The 22,009-nt window shown below is 42.2% G+C and overlaps 1 protein-coding gene across 1 annotated transcript; it reads right to left on the bottom strand.

Moving 5' to 3' along the window:
* Nucleotides 1–340: 340 nt before the first annotated feature.
* On the bottom strand, nucleotides 341–19,773 carry cfdp1 (craniofacial development protein 1; the record flags this gene model as incomplete). The annotated part of the gene is made up of 6 exons (XM_079502232.1): nucleotides 19,379–19,773; nucleotides 16,797–16,938; nucleotides 13,504–13,756; nucleotides 12,200–12,315; nucleotides 741–866; nucleotides 341–413 (listed from the first exon to the last, which is right to left on the bottom strand). Exons 1-6 carry the CDS (start codon nucleotides 19,449–19,451, stop codon nucleotides 341–343), a joined length of 783 nt encoding a protein of 260 aa, XP_079358358.1. The 5' UTR covers nucleotides 19,452–19,773.
* Between the last annotated feature and the right edge of the window lie 2,236 nt (nucleotides 19,774–22,009).

Genomic DNA, 22,009 nt, shown 5'->3' with positions numbered 1-22,009 from the left:
TGGTACAAAATATGTCTAGATCTAGGTTGTAGTTGGACAAATACATTAATCTGAAGGTCCTTGACATGAAAATGTGTGGGAATCACTGGTTTAAACAACAATATGAAGCCCAAATAAGCAACTACACTTTAGAAACAAGGCTAAGCCCAAATAAACAACTACACTTTTAAAAACAAGCCCCCCAAAAAATGCAACCTGCAAGTTGTAGTTGCAGGCTGCAACTACAATTTTTTACAAACAACTTTACAGAAAAACAATCCCAAAGTCGCTTATAATAAAATGGCAGGCAACACTGTCTGTGAGTGTGACCAATGAGATGTGAACCTGGGGTCTGGGAAGCTCAGAGCTGCAGCCATTGGCTCTGCTCAAAGTACCACAACAACTGCAGGGCATGCATGATGTGACGAGCGGCGCTGACAGGCGCAGCACAGCAGTGTCACACAGACACATGTACACGTACCTCTCCCATTTGGAAAACATTTGAAACAGCAACGTTTATAATGTTTTTTAATAAGCCATTACAAAAAAAATAAAATAAAAATAAAAACGATTTTTCGACTCATAAGTTTTTGAGTCACGGTGAGCATCGACTTTTTTCAACATCCCTGCTATATATGGCGATATTTTTTTTTTATCGTGCGATAAGAGTCTTACGTTATACTACTACTTGCTGTGTGTACTTGATACACACAGCAAGTGGGTGGGTGGGTGCTTGGGTGCGTGCGTGCGTGCGTGCGTACCTGGGACCGGGTAGTAGCGGTTTGTCGGGCGCTGGTGGTCTGTCCTGGTCCTCCCCCGGCTCCGTACTCTGGCTCTTCAGGTAAGTCTTAGCCTCTCTGGAGTCGGCCGACACCTCCTTAGTGACCCTGACACACAGAGAGGAAGGAAGAAAAGGCATTGTGAAGAACAGTGTTGTTTTCGTCGACTAAAACTATGACGAAAAATGTTCGTCGACTACCTATTTAGTCGACTAAAATCCTATGATATTTAGTCAACTAAAACTAGACTAACACTAAGACATTCCAGGTGACTAAAACTAAATGAAAACTATTCAAGAGACTAATAGTCTCTTGAATAGTTTTCATTTAGTTTTAGTCATAGTCACTATGACTAAAACTAAAATCAAAATTTGCTGCCAAAAACAACACTGGTGAAGAACACCAAATAAAAAGAAAGGGCAGGATGGTATGGAGAATACATGTATATATACACACAGTAGATGGTATGGAGAATACATGTATATATACACACAGTAGATGGTATGGAGAATACATGTATATATACACACAGTAGAGTACATAATATTCTATTCACCAATCTTTGTTTCAGACCCGAGGGAGATCCATATCACAGAAAAATTATTCCAATTAACCCATTTTGGACTGAGGTCGATTCAAAAAAAGGCTTCTAAATCCTAATTTTTTTCTGAAAATCCCCATGTTTCTATGTCAGTGGTGCTCAACCTTTTTAATGTCAAGGACCCCCAGAATTATCTCTATTGGGACACGGACCTAACCTGACTTCGCCAGATTGCGACAGTATTGAGTTCACAAGTTCCCTCCTCCTGCCTGCATCTGGGCTCTCTCAAGCAGAAACAATGAACCCGGAAGCAGCGGGACAAACATTTGATATCTCCATAATAATTTCGAGTTGTAGTCTTGTTAGGTTGTGTTTACATTTGCGCTGTGGCAGCGCTTCAATATGTCATCAGTCTCGCGTTGATCCCGCCTCTAGCGGCCTCATACAGCCGCATATCGCTCCGGCCAGAATTGGACCGGAGTACATCATCTCTAGATGAGAGTTCCCACTCTCCCTGCTGGCAGAATGCAAATGTTGTCCAGCAGGGGGAGTGGTTTCACCAGGCTACCACGGACCCCCATCTCAAAATATGTTGTTCCAGGGACCCCCCAGAAGCCAATATTTTGTTCGCTCTGAAATATATATTCAAAGATGTGCGCCACATTTTCACGACTTTTCAAAAATAGCAGTCCTACAAGCTCGTATGAGCTTGTAGATCTGCTATTTTTCAACAGCTAAAGCAATGCTTAAAACACCAAAATGGGTTAAAAAAAGAAGACTTCCACCATTCCGTTTTGAACACACAGACATGTGTGCTAATGGTTCCACAGTGACTCTAGACTAGAGGAACCATTGGGGCAGCAGTGGATCAGGGGTAGAGTGGCCCCCCCAGAGTTAAGTGTCGAAGTGTCCTTGAGCAAGTCATCTTGCTCCCGATGTGCAGGTTGGTGCCTTGCATGGTTTCCCCCGCCATCGGTGTGTGGATGTGTGTGGGTGAATGGGTGAATGTAATGCACGGTCTATATAAAGGTGTATGAATGTGTGTGTGAATGGGTGAATGCAACACTATCTATGTAAAGCGCCCTGGATAAAAGCACTTTATGAATGCACCATCAACATCAAGGAGGACAGTGGCCGCGGCCATTTTGAAAATGTGCGCGCATCCACTTCCATTCTAAGCCCTGCATCGAAAGCCCTGTATCTCAGAAACGACATTGAGGGGCAGTTTCTGGCCCAGACAAACGTTTGCAACGACCTGTAGCAGGCGCTGTGATACTCGCGGTCTGGTTTTTCCACGACCGACCGAGAGAACAACAACCGGTCATGACACCACACACAGCAGTTTGTCACTGTAACATCCGGTTACGGATATTTGGCTCTTCAAAGTAAGTGTTACGCACAATTGGCAATACGCTATCGAGGGATTAATGAATGCTGGCGGAAATTGGGTTAAGGCAACCGGCCACTAGTTCCACGCGCTGCACAATGTGCCTTTTTTCACTTGAGCACCTGCCCCTCTAAATGTATGTGAACGCCACTGTGCTTAAATCAGGCTTTAAATAAAAATGTAGTCCAGTCAACCCCTGTTCGCATGCGCAGTACTGCTTCTGTAAGATTGCACTGGGAAAAACATGGCACTGGCTGACAAACAGCCGCTTCGTAAGCGATTGTTTGACGCCGGACTAAAAATGTTAAGAGCCGGCCTTAAGTTTATCAAACTGTATCTCGGTTCTGATACTGTTTTTGAAAAGAGTACAGTGTTGATAGTGTTTTCGCCACTGTTTGTGTGGACGGGCTCGACCCAGCTCGACCTGCGCAGGGATATCATGGTGACGGAACCTCATCTCGAAGCTAAAGCGTAGTAGCATAGATATAGAGGTTCCAAAACGGAGCTGAGATGAGAATGTGACTACGTTACATTAGTTGTCACAGCAAGATGGCCTACACATAAATCTATACATACTGTATTAACCCATTCTGGGCAGGAACCCCTTTTGGTGTTTTAAGCATTATGTTATGCTTTAGCTGTTGAAAAATAGCAGATCTCATAGCGCAGCACCGAGTGCCGCGCCAAGAGCTTGTAGGTCTGGTATTTTTGAAAAATCAGGAAAATGTGGCCCAAATGTTTGAATATATATTCTTTCAGAGCGAACGTTTTTAACTCAAATTTTTGCTTCTGAGGGGTGCCTGGAATAACATATTTACAGATGGGGGCCGATTACATATCATTTTTGGGGTCCTTGACATGAAATATTGAGCACCACTGATACAGAAACATGAGGTATTTCAGAAAACTGTCAGAATTTAGAAGACATTTTTTAAATTTCAACGTCAGGTCTAAATGGGTTAAATCATGTTTCATTTGACTTTTTCCCCCCTTTTTTTAATGATTAGTAAATCGAGTTGTGCAGGTGATTTTGAAGTGAGATTTCTCCAATTTGGTGCGCTAAAAGGTCACCATATTTAACCAGTGATATGATATATCCTTTCTTTCTTCTGCCATGGTTTGAAAAGACCAAGTGAACTGAATTTGTTTGGTTGAAAAGGTCAGCGTTCAGATAAATGTACGTGTATTGTAATGACATGTTAAACATGCTGATTAACTATTTGATGTGTATTTTGAATTTAAAAAGGAGATATACAAGGCTCATTTTACATGCTCTTTGCAACAACAAAAAAATGAGTCACACTTGATGTTGCATCCTGCTAAAACAACGCTACATCTTAGCTTAGATTTCCTTGTCCAAATAAATGTTTTTGGGCATTTCATGCCCAAAAACTCATCTCACTGTCGTTATCAGATGAGATTTACAGCCTTGTTGTTTTCCCCCCTCTCAGTAAAGTAATAACAGGGTCATGTGGCCTCTGTGGACTACTCTGCCCACACACGCACATGCACGCGCACACACACACGCACACTAAGGTTGTTGTGATGCAGATAGTACACATCGGCGGATGTCTTCTTCTCATGGTGCGGTCACTGAGATGAGCAGGGACACCATCTTGCTCATAACACACTACAAGCCTACGTATCTATCTACAAGCACAAACTACACACATGCTTTTTTTCCCTCTCCATCACCGGTCAGTAAAATGTAAATGGTGCATTTACATAAAGATACCGACTACTCTACCCCTGGTCAAATTATTTAAAAAATCCATTAATTCAAGGTTTCATGGGGAGAGTAATTGATAGAAAACTAGAAAAAGTGCCCTTCTGGGCACAGGTCTCCACCAGGAGAATAGGACTGTGTGAGATGTTTGGCAAAATGTTTAAGAGTAATATAAACATGTTTGCCTTTGATGGCAATTGGATGACTTGAGGCATTTTGTTCCAAAAATGTGTTTTGCAAAAATCAACCTGTTGGTGGCGCTATAACAGGCCAATGTGAAAAGGGTGGGATATATTCCTCAGCCTAGGAAGAAAATGTGTGAAAGATTTCACGTAAATTGCATGCTGCGTTCATGATTTGAGGCTTTTGTTCAAAACGGGGCAATCTTGCAAACTGTGAAAGCCAATTATAGACAATTAGGATGGAATATGAAATATCGGACAGATCCGACTTGAGCAGAGATTAGCTGTTCACAGACGGACGGAAGGACGGACGGACACACACACACGGACGGAGTGCAAAACATACTCTCTCCCCATGCCTTCGGCCTGGTGGAGACAATAAGTATTATTTTTTTGAATTACTGGGCTACTGTTAGGTGCCTTGGGAATTCAAGTCTGCTTCTGTTAAAGTGATAAAAACTTGAATCATTCTGAATGTTCTCAGAAACCATGTCTCCATTTTGTGTGCACAGAGTGTGCATCCAGAGAGTGCATCCCCCCCCCCCCCCCCCCCCCACACACACACAGTGCCTGCATTTGGGTTAGGCGTCTCTCTCCCACGAGGCAGCCCGGGCTATATCAGGAGTAACCGCTGCATCCTCTGGGAACGTCCACATTACCCATCACACACACACACACACACACACACACACACACACACACACACACACACACACTGGGACTCTCCTCCTCCTCCTCCACTGGCATCCATCCATTCATCAGGGACACATACATACAGTGGAGAGGCTTGCTGCCAGTGTTGTTTTTGTCGACTAAAACCAACGACGAAAAATGTTCTTCGACTCCCTTTTCTTTCACTGACGAAAACTAAATGGAAACCAAATGAAAACTAAGCTATGATGACTAAAACAAAGACGAAATGTATTGACAATTTTGTCAGCAGATAAAAACTAGACTAAAATGCTAGGAAGGGGGTCTAGTGGACAAGAGATCCAGTATAAGTAATTTTACACTTGGTTGAAAGTGTAAATAGCTGAACTGAAACTGAAAATAGCAGATCTGAAATAGCAGATCTGAAACTGAAAATAGCAGATCTACAAGCACACAACACGTCGCGCTGCGACGCATTGTGAGCTTGTAGATCGGCTATTTTCAGCAAGTGTAAAATCAGTCATTAGGACGGCATCAATGCCCGCCAAAATACATTTTAGTCGACTAAATCAACTGTAGGGTGACTAAAATGTGACTAAAACAAAGTGAAAACTATTCGAGAGACTAATGACTAAAACTAAAATGTGCTGGCAAAAACAACGCTGCTTGCTGCCAACGTATTGTATTGTATGTGCATGTATGCTAATCATGTATTCTGCTGCTGCCGGAGTCAGATACATGGCTCCGTGCATTAACGATAAATGACTCCCATGCAACAGTTGGTGGAGAGTAGAGACTGCCATGAATTTGTAGATTGTATTTATTTATGTATTTATTAATTTGGGGGGGGATGTGGGGGGATATATATATATTATATACAACGTTGGCTCATTTCAGCACAGCTTATCTAAATGTAAACAGAAATTTAGAAATGGCTTTAATTCGTTTATTCGACAGTCAAAAACGTAACATTTTGGGTGAATATAGCTACATCAGAAATGTTTACATGGAGGACGCTGATCACTAACTTAAGTTTAGTTTTAAAACAAAAAATGACTACAAATTTAAATGAACCCATTTAGGCCTGACGTCGAAATTTAAAAAATTTCTTCTAAATCCTGACGGTTTTCTGAAATACCCGTTTCTGTATCAGCGGTGCTCAATATTTCATGTCAAGGACCCCCAAAAAAATATATGTATTTGGCCGCCGACCCCCATCTGAAAATATGTTGTTCCAGGGATGCCCCCTAGAAGCAAAGATGAGTTAAAAACGTTCGCTCTGAAAGAATATATATTCAAAAGATTTGCGCCACATTTTCACGATTTCTCAAAAAATAGCAGACCTACAAGCTCGTAGCGCGCCTCAAAATGGGTTAAATACATTTAAAATGGAATCATGTTCCCCTGACAAGTCCCCACACACACACACACACACACACAGGATGAAACGAGTAATGATGAATAGGAATGAAATGAGTCCTGGGAGGAGATACTGTAGCGATATGTGTAACTCAGGGGTTCTCAGCGTTTTTGGCCGGGGACCCCCGGAAATGCTTTGGCAATGTCTCGGGAGTCGGGCCCCCCGACCCGCCACCCTCCCAACCCCCAATATAAATTGACTGCTACAATAACCTTAATAATAGAGACAATGCACCATAAATAAATACTGAAACCAGATAGAATCATTAGGGAAGGTACTATGCATGTATACTATGTGTACTATATGTAAACTCTTCATTTCCACTTTCCAGCCATTCAGTTGCAAAAAAAATAAATAGTAATCATTTGGGGACCCCCCAAAATAATTTGGCGACCCCCCTGAGGGGTCACGACCCACGGGTTGAGAACCCCTGCCTTAACTGAACGTAAACATATGGGTGTGACACCACCACACAGATTACAGCTTGTTACGACAAGCCTCCATCATGGCCGCCCGAGTCGCGGTGATGAGCTTTTCCTGTGTGATACAGTAGTAGGCCTACATGTTAATCATATGCTGTGATAATTACACTGAATTCCAATATAGGAAAGGACGGTCGACAGACAGCCTGAACACCCAAACTGGGCTGAACGAGAGAGAGAGAGAGAGAGAGAGAGAGAGGGAGAGAGAGAGAGAGAGAGAGAGAGAGAGCGAGAGGCGCTCATTTGGAAGATGTTAATCACGCGTTGCGATAATTGCCTGCGGTTTCCGTCACGGAGCTAGAGCTATATAGTACTGTCCCGTATGGTGTATCATGTCATTCTCCTTTTAACCCATTCTGGACGGGAACGCCTTTAGCTTGTAGATCTGCTATTTATTTATTTTTAATGAAAATGTGGCGCCAATTTGGAATATATATTCTTTCAGAGTGAATGTTTTTTAACTCAAGTCTTTGCTTCTGGGGGGGGGGGGGGGGGGGGGTGTCCCTGGAACAACATATTTTCAGATGGGGGGGTCCGTGGCCAAATTCAGATAATCCTGGGGGTCCTTGGCATGAAAAAGGTTGAGCACCACTGACATAGAAACATAGGTTTTTCAGAAAACTGTCAGGATTTAGAAGACTTTTTTTTTAAATTTCGATGTCAGGCCTAAATGGGTTAAAAGGAATACCTTTCCAGATTAGAACCTACATCGTATCCTTACTGTCGTCTCATCTTGGAAACATTCACCTCAATTAAAAACCCAATAGTAAGGAATGAAAAGAAAGTAAAGAATGAAAAAGGATTTCATGAATGTGATGTTGGTCCTGGTGGTTGGTACTGCTGGTGGATCTCATTTAAATACTGTTTTCTACCCGGAACTAGGGCTTTAAGCAACTAGTCGACTATTCAACTAGTCGACTAGTAAATCCACTAGTCAACCTTGTTGGTACTAGTTGACTAGTTGATAAGACTAGTTGTAGGCCTCAAGATCAGATGTGACCAGATTTGACTGAGAGACTGCCATCGCACAAATTACCGCTTTTCACCAGAGGAGAAAAACTTTGTTTTTCTTTTTTTTCCCAAATGAGTTAATAGCACAGGCAGACTCTTCACATACTAGAGCATGTCTGAAATAAGTGTCAGAGCTGAAATCGACATGTAAATATGAAATAAATGCCCAAACATGTAGCTAGGTGTAATGTTAGAGACCACAGCAGTGAACCTTTCAAGCCGGTTTTCTCAACTCGCATTTTTCTGCAAGACATTACTCTATAAGCCATATCTCCAAAACTGGTGGGTCAAACTGAACAACCAATATGTCAATTTGAAGCTATGATTCCCTGCTTTCATATGACGTGAAAAAACGAAAATTCAAAAAAATCCAATGGCAGTCCCTCAGTCAAATTTAGTCACAGATAGATTACAGTCATAGTTACCAATGTACAGTTTTTAACAATACAACTATAAAAAAAGAATTACATAATAGGTAGGCCTAGTTAAACAACTATTGTACCACATGTCGTTTCGAGGAAGCAATCCGATTGGTTGAAACAGCCTTCTAGCCGTGGATTAAACCAGCACCATTCACCACCTAATCAAAACAAAGAATTCAGCTGCTGTTCTCCCAGAGCGCTAGCAAACTCGGTGGCTAGGCTAGCTAGTTTTTTGGGACATTTGTGGTCGTAGTGACTACATCTGTCATTAAAAAAAACATGTTTTTTTCAGCGATTTTCTTAGTTTTAAGGGTAACTGTTGTACAATAGGCCTATCTCACAGCCCTTCCCCACCCCCTTTTCTGAGCTAATGGTGTTGACGTGACGTCACTCCATAGACATTACATGTTAAAATACCTACATTCAGAAGCCATAAACAACGCTTTTTCTGATGGTAAACTTCATTCTATTTGTTTTAGCTGTCTTACCATCTTGTTTTCTTCATAATAATATTGGTCTTTTACATTTTAACATTTGGAAATGGCCTTAAATGGTGCAGAGAAAGCAGGTAGGGATGTAGCTCTGGTCCATAGCCTTACTCATGGACCAGAGCTACATCCCTACCTGCTTTCTCTGCACCATTTAATGGCTGTGAGATAGGCCTATTGCAATATTACACTCAAGGGTGTGGTTTAACGTGATTATTGCCACTTCAGTGATGCTTGCGGAATTCGACTACGTCTCGTTCCCGACCGCATCACTCTCGTAGCAATAATCAAGTTAAACCACACCCTCTCGTGTAATATTGCTTAAGTCGACTAGTCACCAAACAAATTCAGTTCACTTGTCTTTTCAAACCAGGGCAAAGTGAAAGCCCTACCCTGAACTAAACGTCTTGGTGTCTTGTCAATAAACAAAACATCTACTGATGCACAAACTTGGACACGTCATCAGTGTTGAAATCGGTTTTATATATAAGGGTGCAACTGCATAACTATATGAGACTTGAGATGACTGAGAATGTATTAACCCATTTGTGTTTTAAGCATTATGTTATTCTTTAGCTATTGAAAAATAGCAGATCTACAAGCTCGTAGCACGCCACCGAGTGGCGCGCTACGAGCTTGTAGGTCTGCTATTTTTGAAAAATCGTGAAAATGTGCCTCAAATCTTTGAATATATATTCTTTCAGAGTTTTAGTTTTAAACCTAAAATCTTTGCTTCTGGAGGGTCCCTGGAACAACATGTTTTCAGATGGGGGTCGGCGGCATATTACATATCATTTGTGGGGTCCTTGACATGAAATATTGAGAACCACTGATATAGAAACATGAGGTTTTTCAGCCAATCACCCAATCTGCCCCACCTGTTAAACAGAAACGCAGTGCAGTTGCCAGAGATATTTGGACAATTGAAAGAATAAAGAACCGTGGGCGCATCCATGTGCACATCGCGTGCACGTCAGATTATTATTATTTTTTAATTAATCTATGTATTACAACCCCCCCCCCCCCCCCCCACACACACACACACACACACACACACACACACACACACACACACACACACACACACACCCTCTTATTACTACCTGTATACAGTACATAATACAAAGAAAGCATTTCTGAACTGAACTTTACTTTTCATTTCAGATTTTTGGTAACATAACATAAATAAATAATTATATATATACACACACCTGTATATATTTGCAATGTATCACGGTCACCAAGGCAAATTCATCCTAATCAAACATACCTGACTTTAATTTCAGGTACCTGACATACCTGACTTTAAGAAAAGAAATTGGAACACCTTCAAAAAAAGCTCAAGAGTCTCTCAGCCATAGAACACTTATACTAATAATCTAAATGCTGATGCTGACAGAAGATTCATTTGTGGATCTTTTGTGCCATCTTGTGGTGATGTTTGGGATAGCTAAAGGCACTGTCACATTAAACGGTAAACTTACTATTCTCCACTTTCTCTCGTTACCAAAGTGAACTATGGTGATATTAAATATCGTGTGTGTGTGTTGATCTAACTAGACAGACAAACTCCATTATTTCTCTGCTTGTTATTGATCTATCTTGATCTACTAGAGACTAGAAAGACAGACAAACTCCATTATTTCTCTGCTTGTTATTGATCTATCTTGATCTACTAGAGACTAGACAGACAAACTCCATTATTTCTCTGCTTGTTATTGATCTATCTTGATCTACTAGAGCAGGGGTTCTCAATGTTTTTGGCCGGGGACCCCCAGAAATGCTTTGGCAATGTCTCGGGACCCCCGCCCCGCCCCCTCCCGACCCCCAATATAAATTGACTGCTACAATAACCTTAATAATAGACAATACACCATAAATACTGAAACCAGATATAATCATTATGGAAGGTGTATGCATGTACTATGTGTACTATATGTAAACTCTTCATTTCCACTTTCCAGCCATTCAGTTTAAAAAATAAATAAAAATAAAAATCTTTTTTTCTTCTTTTTGAAAATAATTTGGGGACCCCCCAAAATAATTTGGCGACCCCCCCCCCGAGGGGTCGCGACCGACGGGTTGAGAACCGCTGTACTAGAGACTAGACAGACAAACTCCATTATTTCTCTGCTTGTTATTGATCTATCTTGATCTACTAGAGACTAGACAGACAAACTCCATTATTTCTGTCATTCGAACTCGGGTCTACCGCGTGAAGCCCAATATCTTAACCACTAGACCAAAGGGATATCCCTATGGACCGGGGGAGATATTAGACCTCTGAGGCCATCAGGCTGAGGCCCTGAGCCACTCTAGATGCATACATATATTGTTGCTGTCCAGAGGAAACCTCATAACTCCATTTTTGAGGGTTTCTTTTCCATAAATCAGTGCTATTGAACACCCTTTACGTCTGTGTGTCGTTTCATAAATCAGTGCTATTGAACACCCTTTACGTCTGTGTGTTGTTCCATAAATCAGTGCTATTGAACACCCTTTACGTCTGTGTTGTTTCATAAATCAGTGCTATTGAACACCCTTACGTCTGTGTGTTGTTTCATAAATCAGTGCTATTGAACACCCTTTACGTCTGTGTGTTGTTCCATAAATCAGTGCTATTGAACACCCTTTACGTCTGTGTGTCGTTTCATAAATCAGTGCTATTGAACACCCTTTAAGTCTGTGTGTTGTTTCATAAATCAGTGCTATTGAACACCCTTTACGACCGTATGTGTGTTGTTCCAAAAAATCAGTGCTATTGAACACCCTTTACGTCTGTGTGTTGTTTCATAAATCAGTGCTATTGAACACCCTTTACGTCTGTGTTGTTTCATAAATCAGTGCTATTGAACAAAATAATTTTCATTGTATTTATACATATGACAAATAAACCTGAACTTGGAACTGTATCTATACATATGACAAATAAACCTGAACCTGGAACAATATCTAAACAGTATTGCATCGTGTACAAAATATAAGGTTTTATTAATTTCCTTAAAAACTTATATTTTTCATTTTCCTGAAAAAATGAACATTTTGGAGTTATGAGGTTTCCTCCGGACAGCAGAGATATATATATTTTTAAACTCAAACTAAAGTGAAGTGGGGATGACTCATCATCATACCTGACCTCCTCTCCAGCAAAATCAAACACCTTAGTGATGGTGACTTTGGAGGGTTCCGACGACCGGGCCGTGGGCTCTGGAGACGATAGAGACCCCTTCGATACAGATGTGTCAACCTGGGGGGAAAAAATAGACAAACACACCTCATATTAAAGATTCTGGCAGTCTGGGTTCTAAAGATCATACCAACACGGGGCGGCGGTGTCTCAGGGGATAGAGTGGCTGGATGGGAACCGCAAGGTTGCCAGTTCGAACTCGGGCTCCCCCAGAGTTAGTGTCGAAGTGTCCTTGAGCAAGAAGACACTGAACCCCTCTTTTTTTTCCCCCCATGACAATATTTGTTGTCTTCTTTAGTCTGTAGTTGCTGAACAAGCGATTGGGTACCTTGAAAAGCTCTATATAAATCGTATATATTATTATTATTATTACATTCAAACCTGGAGCCACCAAACGTGGCTTTAAAAAGACAACGTCAAAGTGCTCCACTTAAACCTCTCTTAGGTCGCATTCACACCAACATGCTATACTGCGATTAAAACGAATCCTGTTGCGTATTGTCGGGAAGTGCGGTTCGTTTGGCAGGTCGTGTGAAGGCTCATTCGAATCCTACTGCGCATTAAAGAACCGCATTCTACTTTGCCAAAAAAACGGGGGTTTCACTTTGCTTCCAAGGGCACCGCTAACTTCGATTCGCTGCAGGTGTGAATACAATCGAACCACCCAAGTGGTCCTTGGGTCTCAGGTGGTCCCCAGCTAAATGATGGAGTTGGTAACCAAATGGACCCTTATATAGATCTTTCACTCAAGAGTGTTATTATTGATCAACGTTTGTGTCTCTCCCCTATGGTACCACATCAATACAGCATGGAATTGTGGACACAATTCAATTCAAAATACGTACTAATATAGCCATTAAAACTAAAATTTTTAAAAACGGAAGCTTGTGTAATGTCACTTCCAAGTTCCAACCAATGCTTCTCATACGAGGAAATCAAGAAATCCATTCCATTGGCGTTAATGCCTGAACAACTCTACTGTTATGTTAAAAAACGCATCACGCTTTTATTCTGCCTGGCTGACAGCCTGTCACTCAAGACGGCCGTGGGCCTGCCTCTAAGCGCAAAAGGCCACGCCTCCTTGTTCTTTTGCGGCAGGATACATAAACAGGTGTCCATGACATCAGAGACACTATATAGCTAGACAAATCTTCACCGATATGGAAAACAAGCCACGGCTCTCCGCTCATCGTATGGCTTGATCAGAATCAACTGTTGCACGACTACTTTCGGGGCAACTCCGCGTACCTGCCGTGCGCTTGAAGACTGCGGGGGCGTGCATGACGAGGGTTTGGGTCTGGATCCCACGTCACTCAGGAAACTGGCCCAGAGGTCGTCGGCCTTCTTCTTCTGACCCGAGGAGGCCTCCTCCTTCCGGGAGACGTTGGTGGTTCTCTCCTCCTCCTCCTCCTCCTCCTTCTTCTTCTTCTTCTCCTCCTCCTCCGCTGCATTGCATTCCTTCTCCTCTCCCTCTAGTTTCAAACCGCCTTTCTTCCTCTTTCTGCGAATATTAGCATGACACAAAACATCTTTAATAACAAGATTCAATATTCAATAATGTATTGCCATGTCAACAAGTTGATAGGAATTTGTCTTGGTTCAGACAACAATACAATACAAAAACCAGCAGCATAGGGATTACATTTAGTTTTTTAAAGTGCTATATGCATATTGCTACATACATACATTCATCAGCACAACTGTGCCTAATGAGTCAAGTTCAGATGTCTAATGGCTACGAGGTAAGTGCTATCTCTGAAGCAAAATGTCGAGCTCTTGATACTTCTATATCTCCTGCCTGATGGGAGGAGATTGAAGAGGTAATGTGCAGGATGGGAGTTGTCTGCTATGATTTTTTTGGCCTTCCTAATTATTCTGGTGGAGTAGAGTGAGGAAAGTGTAGGGAGGCTACATCCAATGGTTTTTGATGCACGACATACTACTCTTTCCAGCTTCGATTCGAGGAAATAGAGACGCTGGTGTGATATACTTATTATGAGACTGGTGTTGCGATCCCATAAGGATTCATGGATGGTGGTCCCGAGGAACCGGAAGGAGGAGACTCTTTCTACCTCTTCCACATTGATGAAGAGGGGGAGGAGGGGACTCGAGATCTTTTTCCTAAAGTCGATGAACATCTCTTTGGTTTTAGAGATGTTTAGAATCAAGTTGTAACTCTCACACCATCTCACCAGCTCCTCTACTGCTCTGCGGTAGTCAGATTCATCCCCGTACCTACTAAAGATGTGTCATCAGCAAACTTATACATCATAACTGTACTAAAGTGAGATTGACAGAAATTAGTATATAATGAGTACAGAAGTGGAGAAAGGACACACCCCTGGGGGGCCCCAGTGTTTAGGAGCCTAGGCAGCGAGACAAGATCACCTATTTTGACAACCCGTTTCCTGCCACATAGAAAGTTAAAGATTCATTTACATAGGTGTGCTGACACCTAGCTCCTGGTTGAAATCAGCTTCCCAGGCACTATTGTGTTAAATGCGGAGCTAACAGCTAAAACAGCCCTAGTTCGCGTTCACACACACACACGCACGCACGCACGCACTTGAGAGGGGAGCGGGGGTCTCGAGACATGGCCAGAGCATTTCGGGCGGTCCCCAGCCAAAAACGTTGAGAACCCCTGCACTAGATGAAGGGATATCCTTATGGACTGGGTGGGGGGGGGTATTAGACTTTTAAGGCCATCAGGCTGAGGCTGAGAGCCAATCTGCTACACTCACCCCCTTTCTGAAACCAGCTCCTCGCCACTCGCTCTACACACTTGCCCTCGATATGCGCGTTCACGCGAGGCTGCGCCATATTAAGTGTCGTCCGAAACCAAGCAGCCTTGAGTGGAAGTGGCTTATAAAGCCCTCAAGAGCGAGTCTGTGCCGATCTAGACTCGATTGCCTTGTGCAGCCCTGTTCTCTGTCCGCATGGAAAACGCGACCTACAAATGTAAGTACCACCACAAATAAATGATAAATAAACTCCTCCTAAACAATCTTCATCTGATGCAGAATAGACAACACTCCAACTGATGTTCACAAGGGCTCTTTATTTACCCCACCGTGAAAAAAACTATAAATGAAGGTTATGAAACCACACAAAACAAACAACTTTTAACACAATGATTTATAAACACCATGGATGTATATGACATGTCATTTTTGACAGTCACGCTGTATTTCCTTTTTCCATATTAATGAAATCCACATGTCACAAACATACACGATACAATGCAATATAACTGTACAAACAAAATAACAGTGATGGTAACAGTAATCGTTGCCATGGTAACCATGGCAACGAATGGTGTCTGTTTCCTGTTTCTGCACAAGGAGGGCGAGTGTATTTTATACCCAGCACCCTAATCAAGGGAACTTGATTCAGCTGGAGGGGCACTTTCTGACGAGGGAACCTCCCGAGAGCACTTCAAGTCAAGGGACTGGTTTCAGAAAGGGCCTCACCCCCCACCCTATTGACCGCCTCCCACAGGGAAACCCGATCCGGGGTCACGGCACCTGTAAGAGCCATAGACATATATACATAGACGCCCCTTCCGGCTCTGAGGCGTGTGTCACCATTGAAGGCACTATTTTCCCGACATTCCTTGCGAAGAATGGCGGAAGCTTGTCAAGCTTCCGCGTGCGTAACATAAGTCCCGGAAAAGACGCGCTGTGATTGGCCAGTAGTCACTTGAGTGACAGCGAGAGACATGGAGGAGTCACATGAGTGACGTCACTTGGGCAGCGACGCAGTCGCCTTCAGCAAATGCCTTCAGCACTTCTAAATAAGAAAGCTGCGGAGAACTGTTTCTTTGTGTTCACTCTTTAATGTTTTCTGTTAGTAATCTAATCCCCCCTGGCTCTGATGTTGTATTGTTAATAACTTTGTTGTTTGTGTTTGTTTGTCTTGTTTTGTATTGTAAGGTATATTGTCATGACTGTTATAAAGATTTGTTTAAAAAAAAAAAAAAAGCCTTCAGCACTGCACTTCCGCCTTCATTGCGATACACGTCGCTCCAATGAACTGCAGCGGCAAATGAGGCATCTATTTCTTAATATCTATGGTAAGAGCCATATGATGTCTATGGGTTTTATACTAGATAATTGATGATGTCACCACAGGGCGTGGCCAAGGTTGCCTGCAGGTATTTAATGTGTCCCCAATCAAGCAGCAGGTGTTGCTGATTGGCAGAGGCACACTGTTTTCAACTGTGTTTCTTTGAGCTGTAGTCTGTATCCTGATTATTTATGCAAGTGTTTATTGTATGCTGAGGTGACAGATCGGCTAATAAATATCTTTGTTCGTGAACTCAACGGACAACGTTTGGACTTTCAGTTTCAGTCTGAACAGCCTCCCTAGCCGTCAGTTAACCACAGTGTTCAAGCATAGGGCTTGGACACTACAGCACCAATGTAACGCCTGTGATTCGAACTCGGGTCTCCTGCGTGAAAGTCCAACATCTTAACCACTAGACTAAAGGGATGTCCCTATGGACCGGGGAGGCTGAGGGCCACTCCAGACATTCTGCCCACCTCATGGTGATATCCTGACCCTTCTTCTTTTTCTTCTTGGTGGCCACTGTGGTTCCCTCATGACCGTGTGGCACGACGTCACTCTCATCCAGAGGGTCCTCCTTCTCGCACTGGCTCAGGTCATCTTCACTGAGGTTATCGTCTACAGAGACAGATTGATTGAATACTTAATTAGACAGAAATGCAAACAGCAACAGAGAAGTACAGTCAAAACACTTGGTCTTAAAAGGATAAAGCACAAAATAATCCGGGTCCTATTTATTCAATTCATATTAAACATGACATGAAAAATAACGGTACCGAGGGCACTGGGGGAGCAGTCGCTTTTACAATTTTGAATGTCAATCCCATTTTCAATTGCTTAACTCTGTCTTCTAGACTTCTACTCTGAGTCTGAGCCAACCCTGGGCTAGCAAAACGGGTTGAAAAGAGGTGGGTCATCATGGGCCACAGGCCCGAGAAGTAGCCGAATGAGTTTGTTTTGGGAGGTTTGAAGCTTACTTTTAACCCATTTAGGACGTGTGGAAACGTCATAGCTAATCCAACCAATGGATTGCGACTGCGAGGACGTGTACACAAGTCCTAGCGCATTTTCATTGATATCAAACGAGAGAAAAATATTCCGATGGAATATGGGGGGGGGCTCAGAAAGAATGCCTCGTATCTCCTAATCTAGGGAGCTTCAACATGCCTCTCGTTCAAAATATGAACGCGAGGCGGTGAGGGATTATCCAGCGACTTTATCGCAATCATAGTGAGGTAAGCAAGCAACATTATGCCTCCCGGTTTTTGTACGGAGGGGGCTTTCAGAGTAAAAGCTGCCATATCTGCGCAGCACCCAGAGCTGCTATTTTGAAAGAAATCCCCGCGCTGATTGTGTTAACCCATTTTGGGCGGGAACCCCTTTTGGTGTTTAAGCATATGTTGTACTTTAGCTATTGAAAAATAGCAGATCTACAAGCTCATAGAGCTACGAGCTAGTAGGTCTGCTATTTTTCTTTAATCGTGAAAATGTGTCCCAAATGTTTGAATATATTCAGTGAACGTTTTTAACTCAAATCTTTGCTTCTGGGTGGGAGGTCCCTGGAACTACATATTTTCAGTGTTTCTGGTAATGTCATTTTCATTTGTATGTCCATGGCAAAAAAAATAGTACGATTAGTCACACACGTTACCGCAGTGAAATTTGTTCTCCGCATTTTGACCCATCTATTGGAGCGGTGAGCCGCAGCCAAATAGTCTATGAACAGGTTGAAAAGTATCTTGCCACAAACAAATTCATGTACGAGTTCCAATCTGGCTTCAGAACATCCCACTCCACTGACACATGCCTTCTCTATTTGAGCGACCACATCAAACATGAGGTGGATGCTGGCAAATACTGCGGCATGGTCATGCTGGACCTCCAAAAGGCTTTTGACACCGTGAACCACTCCATACTGGTTAACAAGCTAAAAGCAATTGGTTTCGATAGCACATCAGTGAGCTGGATGCAATCCTACCTGGAGGGGAGAGAACAGATGGTGGAGGTGAATGGAACACTGTCCCCCCCCCCCCCAGACTTCCCAAAACAAACTGGTCAGGCTCCTACTTGGCCTCAACTCGCTCCTATGCCACCAAAATGTGGAACGCCCTACCAACAGTCATTAAGACATGCGAATCCCTTGACTCCTTCAAAACTGCTCTCAAAGGGCACCTACGGACGGCTGCAATTCGAAACTGGCCTCCGTAAAATCTGAATCCCCCCCCCCCCCCCCCCCCCACCGCCCACCCCCTTTTTCCCCTTACTGTATATGTTTATTTTCCCTTTTTACCTCCCTTATGATGAATTCCTGTTCTGTTCTTTGACTATATATAGAAGTATTCTCTATTTGTACGGCTCTAAATGTTTTGATGAATTGAACAAGGTGGACCCTCTTGTAAACAAGTGTAATGCTTAATTGGGTTGTCCACTCACAGTTAACAGTCTTTGTATTGAGTTTGTGCTTGAAATGTACTGTAATTCTGCAAACTGTTAATAAATATTTCAATCAATCAATCAAACCAAGGAGCGGGAATCATTAGTTGATTTGACCCCACAATGTCCTCCACAAGCCAGCATGGTGAGAAAAGAATGTGCCAGTTTGTTGCATGTTCATTTACATGGGATGACAAAGAATGAGGATCTGCTTGGCAATATCATTATATATCAAGTCTCTCACATAATAATGGTTCTTATCTCAAATACAGTGGTTCTCAAAGTGGGGTCCATTCGACCCTCTAATGGGTTCATTGAGGGGACGTACCGAATGGACGCTTACAGGTCGTCTGTGTGTTACTATGCGTACAACTGGAACCAAATGGACCCTTACAGTTCTGTAACATGCGAGTGTACACATCATGGAAACAAACAAAGTTACGGGTCAATTTGATTCCATTTGTACACTCTCAGAGTAATGGGTCTCCTTGCAATTAAGAGGTTGTTTGAGACCACTGATGATAATAGATGATGCTATATAGACCCCACATTGTTCCACCTGCAAATAGATAAAGTCTTCCTATTTAAAGTATGGAACACATAAACGTATTTAGTGAATTCTCACCTGACGGTACATAGTCCACGTCGTCGTTTGACGAATAACCGTCGGAATCATAATCGGAGTAGCTCTGCATCATGATTCCTCCTCCTCTCCAAAGAAAGACGATTCTATGAATGCAAAACAATAGTATGTGTTCCACACAGGCTGAGCCTCTCACAGTGGAACGGTACGGTACGTGTCTCTCTCCCCCGGCGATAGTTTTATTAACAAACACTAGGAGAAAACGAGAAGATACTGATGATAATATATCCTTTCACAAATAAACATAAACACTAAGAAAGATTCAGATCGGTACATAAACGTGCGTCAGTCAGTCGGTACAGCCATTCACCAGGATGTTATTCAGTCTTCTTCTATTGGGGTTTCCGACGGCAGTGAGTGTTCACGAAGCTATTGCGTACCATTACTGCCCTCCACAGTTCAGAATGATATTCCGCTAATAAAATTGAGAAAACAAGAAAATATCATGTTTTATTTTTAAACCTAAAATGAAACAACAGAACACGTACGTACAGGCCTGTTTTTCGTTATTCTGATTCTGAATGTCTGTAAACATTGGAAATCAGTTAATAAATGTAATAGTTTATTGAACATAAATGTAAAAAAACAGCAACAGCTAGAGTACAGTCAAACATTCAAAAGTGTTCAAAAGGGATAGCAAAAGAACAAATCCTTGCGGTCTTGCTTGATAAAGGTTTCCTTGTTTGATTGTAGGCTTGTGCATACAGAGAGCAGGGCCAGATTAGCCATGGGGCTGGTGGCCCGGTGGGGCCGCGACCCAGGGGCCCTCGTCCCTTTAAGGGAAACTGGACTGCACGGTACTGCAGGGTGGGGTTGAGGCCCTGCAAAGGGCTGCTGTGGCTGTGGACCTTCTTTGGCGGTTGATTGGTCAAATAGATGATTAAAAAAATCACACCTGTGTGAAGTGAGGGGCACTAATATAACTAACTCGTGTTGATTAGGTGATGTAATGGTGATGTAAAACAAACGGTGCCAACACAAATTAACAATAAAGAGACAATATGACATAATGAGGGACAATATGACGTAATGAGGGACAATATGATGTACATTTCCCCTTCAATGTCAATGGCGTTTTTAAAACAAACATTGAACTAAAAACAAACATTAAACCTGTATATAGGGGCCCCTCAAAAAAGGAAAACCCGTAAGGACTTCTCCTTAAGGCTATGGACCAGAACTATAGTAGAATGGGTACATTTAACATTTCAAACGAAAGCACAAGTCAATACAAAAACTGCTACTTTGAGGACGAAACCATGAGTAGCCTACTAAGATTTGTATACATCAGTGTCCTCCATTTTCAATTAATCAGAACATTAAAAGACGTAGGCTATAGGTTATATATACTGTAAACTTCTATGAAAAACAGGAAATCATCAAGGGGCCAGTTCCGAATTGCAGCCGTCCGTGCTCTTTGAGAGCGGTTTTGAAGGAGTCAAGGGATTCACGGCTAGGGTGTTCCACATTTTAGTTTAGTGGCATATTATCATATAGGAGCGAAATGTATTTAATCCCTTGTTTAAGCCGAATCTGGGTTGCACGTGGTTTGTTGAACTCCGGGCCCTGCATGGTGTTGTGAGTGCACATGCGTTTAATTGAAATGTTATTAGTATATAAAGTTATATAATAACATAACATAACATAACATAACATAACATAACATAACATAACATACCATAACATAACATAACATAACATAACATAACGTAAGTTGTAACCGAATTCATCATAGCTGCTCAGCATAGTTATAAACTGCTCAGTGTTCAGCACTGACCCGACACCACCCAACTCGTGACGTCATAAACGTCGTCCCTCGTCAGACCCGTACCAGGGTTGCCAGGTCTGCTTATTATAAGCGACTTTGGTCTCTCTTTTTTTTTTGTAACTTGAAAATACTGCAGTTTCTAGTATTTTGGGGGTGCTTGTTTCTAAAGTGTAGAACTTTGCTTCGTTTTAGCTTGTTGTTGTGTAATGTTTGTTTAAACCAGTGGGATCCAAACATTTTCATGTCAAGGATCCCCCCCCCATAACATGATGTAATCCATTTTAACATGTTATGCCTAAGTGTGGTTGATTGATTGATTGATTGTGTTATTAACAGTTTGAAGAATGGGTACAGTTCAAGGAATTGTACACAGTTCAAGGAGGGGACAGTTTACTACCGACTGTCATGTGCCACCGTGCCCCTCAGCTTTTAATGCTTGTGTGTGTGTATATATATATATATATATATATATATATATATATATATATATATATATATATATATAGCTTAATTAAATGTCTTCTTTGGGGCTTACCGGTAATTGTTTTCACAGACCCTTTTCCCCTCACTGTATATGTTTCTTTTCCCTTTTTACCTCCATTATGATGAATTCAGTACAGCATCTTGCAATGGGTCTGGTCCACAAGATTCGATACACCACCAAGATACCCATGTACCTGTCTAGATACTTCCTTAATGTTAACGAAGTCCACACCCACAACACCAGAGGGAGTGCAACGAACCATGTACAACCCAGATTCCCCCCCCTTTTTCCCTCACTGTATATGTTTCTTTTCCCTTTTTACCTCCTTTATGATGAATTCCTGTTCTGTCCTTTGTCTATA

The sequence above is a fragment of the Electrona antarctica genome (assembly GCF_951216825.1).
Source record: "Electrona antarctica genome assembly, chromosome: 5".
NCBI classification, from domain to species: domain Eukaryota; kingdom Metazoa; phylum Chordata; class Actinopteri; order Myctophiformes; family Myctophidae; genus Electrona; species Electrona antarctica.
The sequence above is the reverse complement of the archived record's forward strand: the minus strand, read 5'-3'. Positions and strand labels throughout refer to the sequence as shown.